This window comes from Hylobates moloch, unplaced genomic scaffold (assembly GCF_009828535.3).
Source record: "Hylobates moloch isolate HMO894 unplaced genomic scaffold, HMol_V3 SCAFFOLD_29, whole genome shotgun sequence".
NCBI lineage: Eukaryota > Metazoa > Chordata > Mammalia > Primates > Hylobatidae > Hylobates > Hylobates moloch.
The window spans coordinates 2,229,353-2,236,391 of NW_026652304.1; the positions used below are offsets into that span (position 1 = coordinate 2,229,353).

The 7,039-nt window shown below is 39.3% G+C and overlaps 1 protein-coding gene across 3 annotated transcripts in view; it reads left to right on the forward strand.

Moving 5' to 3' along the window:
• LOC116463234 (required for meiotic nuclear division protein 1 homolog) overlaps positions 1 to 7,039 on the forward strand; it is a 45,739-nt gene that overhangs the window by 27,781 nt on the left and 10,919 nt on the right. For all 3 annotated transcript variants that reach the window (XR_004246615.2, XR_004246617.2, XM_032146254.2), the window contains exons 8-10: positions 200 to 264; positions 1,483 to 1,559; positions 5,441 to 5,561. Coding sequence is in view for 1 of the 3 variants with exons in the window: in XM_032146254.2 (XP_032002145.1) it covers positions 200 to 264; positions 1,483 to 1,559; positions 5,441 to 5,561 (263 nt within the window). In the remaining 2 variants the exon portion in view is untranslated. The remainder of the gene's footprint in view (positions 1 to 199; positions 265 to 1,482; positions 1,560 to 5,440; positions 5,562 to 7,039) is intronic.

Consider the following 7,039-nt stretch of genomic DNA (forward strand, 5'->3'; position numbering starts at 1 on the left):
CATGGAAAGCGATTCAGTTTCCTCTGTCCACTTTAATTCTGTCCTTTATGATAATTAACTATTCTTAAACTATATTCTCAAGGTTTTAGTACTTTTTCTTAAACTATTATTGCAATAGTAGTGAAGATGCTGTGCAATTATGTATTTTATATAAATGTGAATATGATGATAAATGTTCCATTATTAATTTTTTTCCCAGTAAAACTGGCAATTTGGGAAGCATCACTGGATAAATTTATTGAATCTATTCAGTCAATTCCTGAGGTAATTATATCAATTTTATGCTTATTCAAGGATTGATTTTTATATGGAAAAAATATGAATTTCCCAGTATAACAATATATAGCTGTCCATCAGTATCCATCGGAGATTTGTTCCAAGACCCCACTGGATACCAGAATCTACCAGTGTCCAAGTCCCTGATATAAAATGGTATATATTTGCATATAACCTATGCATATCCTCACGTATACTTTCAACCATCTCTAGATTACTTAAAATACCTAATATAATGTAAATACTATATAAATAGTTGTTATACTGTATTGTTTAGGAAATAATAACAAGAAAAAACAGTTTGTACATGTTCAGTGCAGATGCAACCATTCTTTTTTCTCTAAATATTGTCAATTTGCAGTTGGTTGAATCTGCAGTTGCAGAACTTATAGAGGGCCGATTGTTTAGGAGTACGACATTATTATAAACAATAAGAAAGCTACACTAAACTTAAGAACTCCCAGTTACATATAAAATGACACATTAAGAAACTTCATATTGATTACTTTTTACTTTTTAAAACTTCAAATTGTTTCCTCTGTTGGTGCAGTATTTTTTTTTTTTAATATTAATATAATTGAAATGGGGTCTGGCCATGTTGCCCAGGCTGGTCTCGAACTCCTGGCCTGAAGCAGTCCTCCTGCCTCGGCCTCCCAAAGTTCTAGCATTACAGGCCATGAGCCACCATACCCATCAGTTGCACTATTTTTAATGTAACTGAATTAAAGAAAAAAGTGAAATGTTTCCTCTCTGAGAATGGAAATTATGACCACTTTTCCTGATTTAAGAAAGTGTTTTGCTAAACTATGAGAAAAACAGTGGTATGAAAAATACATATAAAGTTATATTAAAATTTCAGTATACATTAAAAATCATCTTATTGTAATTAACTATGTCTTTATTGTGAAAGAGTAATCTAATTATACTTTGGAAAGGAGGCCCTGCTTTTCTACTAAGAGATTAGGAATGTATATATCCTATGAAATGCTGATGAGAAGGGAAATGAAAAAAGAGAATATACAATTTCTACCTAATAAAATTATGAAATTTCAAGGTGAGTTAAGACATTAATCTGGGAGACAGCCATCCTAAAAAGTATTTACATAGGATCCAAATTATGCCACTTCAGATTTTGCCCTGTTGACCTAATGCTTATTAGAAAGAGAGATACATGGTTTTTTGGTTTTCCGATTCCCTCTCAACTAGGCTTTAAAAGCTGGGAAGAAAGTGAAACTATCTCATGAAGAAGTTATGCAGAAAATCGGTGAACTCTTTGCCCTAAGGTAAAAGTTTTCTCTCTAAATAAAATATTTCATATATTTAACAATCTCAAGAAAACATTCCCATAGTTCTGTGGTGACAAGCAAACATTTACACCTTTATGGGAACTGTAGCTGTTTTCATTTCATTGATTATAAGCAGGGAGAACTCTTACCCATTAGAAGTAGTTGGGCTATGTTAAGACTGTACTGAAAGAAATTACGCATGTGCAAAAGAGATCACGATTCATCTACATTAAACCCACATTAAGGAGCGCAGTAGGTGTTCTTTGAAGGTAGAAAGACATATTCCCAAATTTGGTTAACGGGAATTCTCTGTAAAAATATATCACTGCATCATAATGCTAAATAGACCTAATTGCTACAGAAAAGTTTCTTTGAATCCGAGACACCAAGATGCCACTGGAGAGAAAAACTGCTGCCAGTTAAACTATGACAATACTTTTTTTATCAGAGGATTAAAATTTTACACTTACTGAAATAGCTTTTAGTCTTAGCTGGATGTAAATTATATCACATTCCCTCTTGGGCATATATGAAAAGGAAAGCATAAGAAAATAAATTATTTAAGGCAAAGACAAGTAAGTCTCAACTGCCACCTGTCAGACACCATTAATTTTAAGATGCCTCGAGATGTTAAAATGGGAATAACTGTGTCTAAAAACTGATGAATCATTTTAAATAAGTGTCTGGAAAGGTTTTCAGCTTATTTTATTCTTGTAGTTGTCCCAGGATTTATGGAATGAAACATCCCAGATGTTAGTGTTTTTCTCACAGGCAGCATTGTCCAGTTTATCCCTTCTAGCATGTGGAATGAGTTACCAGAGCTCATTGCAAATGTTCACCTAAGACTTGTTTTTCCATATTCTCCTTAGATGCTCTGCCTGGAGAGGAGAAGTGGTACGGTGTTTCATTGTCTGTATCTCTCATAGTACAGGACCTCTAGTTCAGGGTACCAACAAAACTTAAAAACCCATCCATCAGGAGCATCCTGCAGCAGATCTGAAGCTGCAAATTCTCTGAGAAGTAGGGTAGAGAGATTCTTCTCTCCTCTTCTCTTTGTCATGCAAGCAGAAATTGATGTAGTGAATTATAATATCCAAACTGAATAATTAGGACTAAATATATGTAGGTTTGTAAATAATTTCTATAAAGGCTTACTTTTATTATCCTGTTTCCTTACCTGTACAATAAAAATGCTTATTTGTTAATACAAGGAATGTGATACATCTGTGAAAACAAACATGGCAAATAATATTAGATTAAAAAAACTAAATCTAAATTTATATAGGGTATGATCCCATTTGTGTAAGCAAATAAAAATATTCATGTTTATCTTTATATGCATACACATGTACATGTGTTTGCTTGCACACACATGCATGTATGAATACAGAAAGATCTGGAAATAAACAGCCAAGTGTCTCTACAGGCCTGTCCTTGGGGAGAATAAAGGATTTAAGTCGTGTGGTAGCATAAGAGGGCCTACCATTATTTTTCTGAATCCTTCTGTAGGATATTTTCCTTTTTTTTTTTTTTATCGTGAACAAGTATGTATGTGTTACTTTTTTATTATTATTATTTTTAAGACAGGGTCTTGCCTTGTCACCCAGACTAGAGTGCAGTGGCATGATCATAGCTCACTGAAGCCTTGATCTCCTGGGCTCAGGGATTCCTCCTGCCTCACCCTCCTGGGTAGCTGGGACCACAGGAGTGCTCCACCACACCCAGCTAATTTTAAAAATAATCTGTAGAGACAGGGTCTCAAACCCTTGTTCAAGCGATCCTCCTCCCTTGGCCTCCCAAAGTGCTGGGATTACAGGTGTGAGCCACCACATCAGTTTATGTGTACTTTTATGGCTTAGATTTTTATTTAGTTAAACATCTAAGTGTAAGGCCAGGCACAGTGGCTCACACCTGTAATGCCAGCACTTTGGGAGGCTGAGACAGGTGGATTGCTTGAGGCCGGGAGCTCGAGACCAGCCTGGCTAACATGATGAAACCCCATCTCTACCAAAAATACAAAAATTAGCCAGGAATGGTGGTGTGTGCCTGTGATCCCAGCTTCTTGGGAGGCTGAGGCACGAGAATTGCTTGAACCCAGGAGGCAAAGGTTGCAGTGAGCCAGGATCACGCCACTGCACTGCAGCCTGGGCGACAAAGCAAGATTCTGTCTCAAAAAAGAAAAACGCTGGGCATGGTGGCTCACGCCTGTAATCCCAACACTTTGGGAGGCCGAGGCCGGTGGATCATCTGAGGTCAGGAGTTCAAGACCAGCCTGACCAACATGGAGAAACCCCATCTCTACTAAAAATACAAAATTAGCCGGGCGTGGTGGCACATGCCTGTAATCCCAGCTACTCGGGAGGCTGAGGCAGGAGAATTGCTTGAACCCAAGAGGCGGAGGTTGTGGTGAGCCGAGATCGCGCCAGTGCACTCCAGCCTGGGCAACAAGAACAAAACTCTGTCTCAGAAAAAAAAGTAAGTGCAGACTTCTTATATTAAAATGTAGAAATTAAGAGAGAGAGTATGTATGTGTATGCTTGCTTGTTTAGTGTTTGCATAAACACTGGAAATATACAGAGGAAACTAGAAGGGATTACTGATAGGGAAAGATACAGATAAGAATAAGAGTAAGATTTATCAATTTTTGCCTGTTTATATCTTGATCTGCTCAGGAGGCTGAGGCAGGAAGATCACTTGAGCCCAGGAGTTTGAGGCTGCAGTAAGCTATGATTGTGTGACTGCACTCCAAACTGGGTGACATATGAAGACATTATCTCTAAAAAAATTTTTTTAATAAAAAACAAAAAAGTGTGTACATATTAAATTTTTTTTTTGTTTGAGTTGAGTTCTCACTCTGTTGCCCAGGCTGGAGTACAGTGTCACAGTCTTGGCTCACTGCAGCCTCTGCCTCCCAGGTTCACACGATCCTCCCACCTCAGCCTCCCAAGTAGCTGGGACTACAGGCATACACCACCACACCTGGCTAGTTTTTGTATTTTTTGTAGAGATAGGGTTTCGCCACGCTGTCCAGGTTGGTCTCGAACTCACAGACTCAAGCAATCTGCCCGTCTTGGCCTTCCAAAGTGCTGGGATTACAGGCATGAACCACCATGCCTGGCCCTAAAATTTTTAATAAAAAAAAAGAAGCTTAGGCTGGGCATGGTGGCTCACGCCTGTAATCCCAGCACTTTGGGAGGCTGAGGTGGGCAGATCACGTGAGGTTAGGAGTTCGAGACCAGCCTGGCCAACTTGGTAAAACCCTTTCTCTACTAAAAATACAAAAAATTAGCCAGGCGTGATGGTAGGCGCCTGTAATCCCAGCTACTTGGGAGGCTGAGGCAGGAGAATCGCTTAAATCTGGGAGGCAGAGGTTGCAGTGAGCTGAGATCGTGCCATTGTACTCCATCCAGCCTGGGTGACAAGAGTGACTCTGTCTCAAAAAAATAAATAAAAATAAAAATTGAAAACAAAATGAGTTTTTTTCTGTCTACTTCATAAATAATGTTGGTATTAAAAATTGAATTAATTTGGTTCAGAAGTTTGAAACCCATTTGTAAATTTTATTTACATGTTTGTTGGAAGTATTTTGCAAAGGTCAGCGTTAACAAATGTTTTCAGCCAGATGCAATGCCACATGCCTGTAGTTCCAGCTACATGGGAGGCTGAGGCAGGAGGACAGCTTGAGCCCAGGAGTTCAGTTTGCAGTGAGTTGTGATCACACCACTGCACTCCATCCCGGGTAACATAGCAAGACCCTCTCTCTTACCAAAAAAAAAAAAAAGAGTTTTCATAAAGCACTAAGTAAATATTAAATATAATAGAAACAATGATTTTTAATTCAAGATAAATAAAAAGTTATAATTTTCCCTTTTTTAAAGGCACCATATAAACTTGAGTTCAGACTTCTTGATTACTCCTGATTTCTACTGGGACAGAGAAAACCTGGAAGGACTTTATGATAAAACGTGTCAATTCCTTAGCATTGCCCGAAGAGTTAAGGTACATATTTTGCACTTTTAATGAGAGAAAAAGACACGTCGCCTATAAGTTGAATATGTTTAACTGCTTGCAGAGAAATATCTTGCTTGACTTCCTTTCAAATCTCTTTATATTTCCCCTTCTTGTCCTCTGTACAGTCACTTCAATTTTTTGTGTCAAAGGATCTTCTGATATTAGCTCTACAGACTAGATAAGGTTGGTGAATAAGATGAGAGTTTGGAAGCCTAATGGTCCATCAGGAAGTTCTTGTCAAGTTTCAAGCAAGAGTTCATGACTGATCCTGATCTGTCATGGTGACAGTGAGAATAGAAATAAATTTAAGAAAGAATCATATAAGACAAATCAAGTGATGGGTAGTGGCAGGCCATGGAGAAGGAAGGAAGGATGACTGATGTTTGCCTGGAGGTGACAAGTACAAAGGTGGAAAAACAATAATGAGAGGTCAGAGAGGGGAGGTGACAGACTAAATCTAAGATATGCTGAGATTAGAGTAGCAACAAGATATCCAATTAGCTCCGTCATGCAGGCATTTAGAAGGGCAGAAGCAAAGTCGAGAAGAGAGACGTGTATTAAGAAATTCCCAGCACTTTGGGAGGCCGAGGCAGATGGATCACCTGAGGTCGGGAGTTTGAGACCAGCCTGGCCAACATGGCGAAACCCTGTCTCTACTAAAAATACAAAAATTAGCCAGGCATGGTGGCACGCACCTGCAGTCCCAGCTACTCGAGAGGCTGAGGCAGAAGAATCACTTGAACCCAGGAGGCAGAGGTTGCAGTAAGCCGAGGTCGAGCCACTGCACTCCAGCCTGGATGATAGAGTGAGACTCCGTCTAAAAAAAAAAAAAAAGCTGTAGTGATGGAGGTAGACCACATGGGGAAAGAGCATAGAAAACAGAAAATTGACATTAGTACAATGTCTGCACATAGTTCTGTGACATTTCGCCACATCTGTAGATCCATGCAACCACATGATCAAGACACAAAACTGTGCCAGGTGCGGTGGCTCATGCCTGTAACCCCAGCACTTTGTGAGTCCAGAGGTGGGCAGATCACTTGAGGTCAAGAGTTCAAGACCAGCTTGGCCAATATGGTAAAACCCCATCTCTACTAAAAATACAAAAATTAGCTGGGTGTGGTGGCACGTGCCTGTAGTCCCAGCTACTCGGGAGGCTGAGGCAGCAGAATCGCTTGAACCCAGGAAGTGGAGGTTGCAGTGAGCTGAGATCGTGCCATTGCACTCCAGCCTGGGCATCGCAGCGAGACTCCATGTCAAAAAAACAAAACAAAAAGACACAAAACTGTTTTATCACCACACAGTTCTTCCTCATACTACCCTGTATAGTCACACTGCCCTCCCCCTACCCGGACTGTCCCTAACCCCTGGCAGTAATCTCTTCTCCATCTCCATAATTTTGTCATTTTGAGGATGTTATATAGATAGTCATACAGTATGTGACTTTTTTTTTTTTTTTTTTTTTT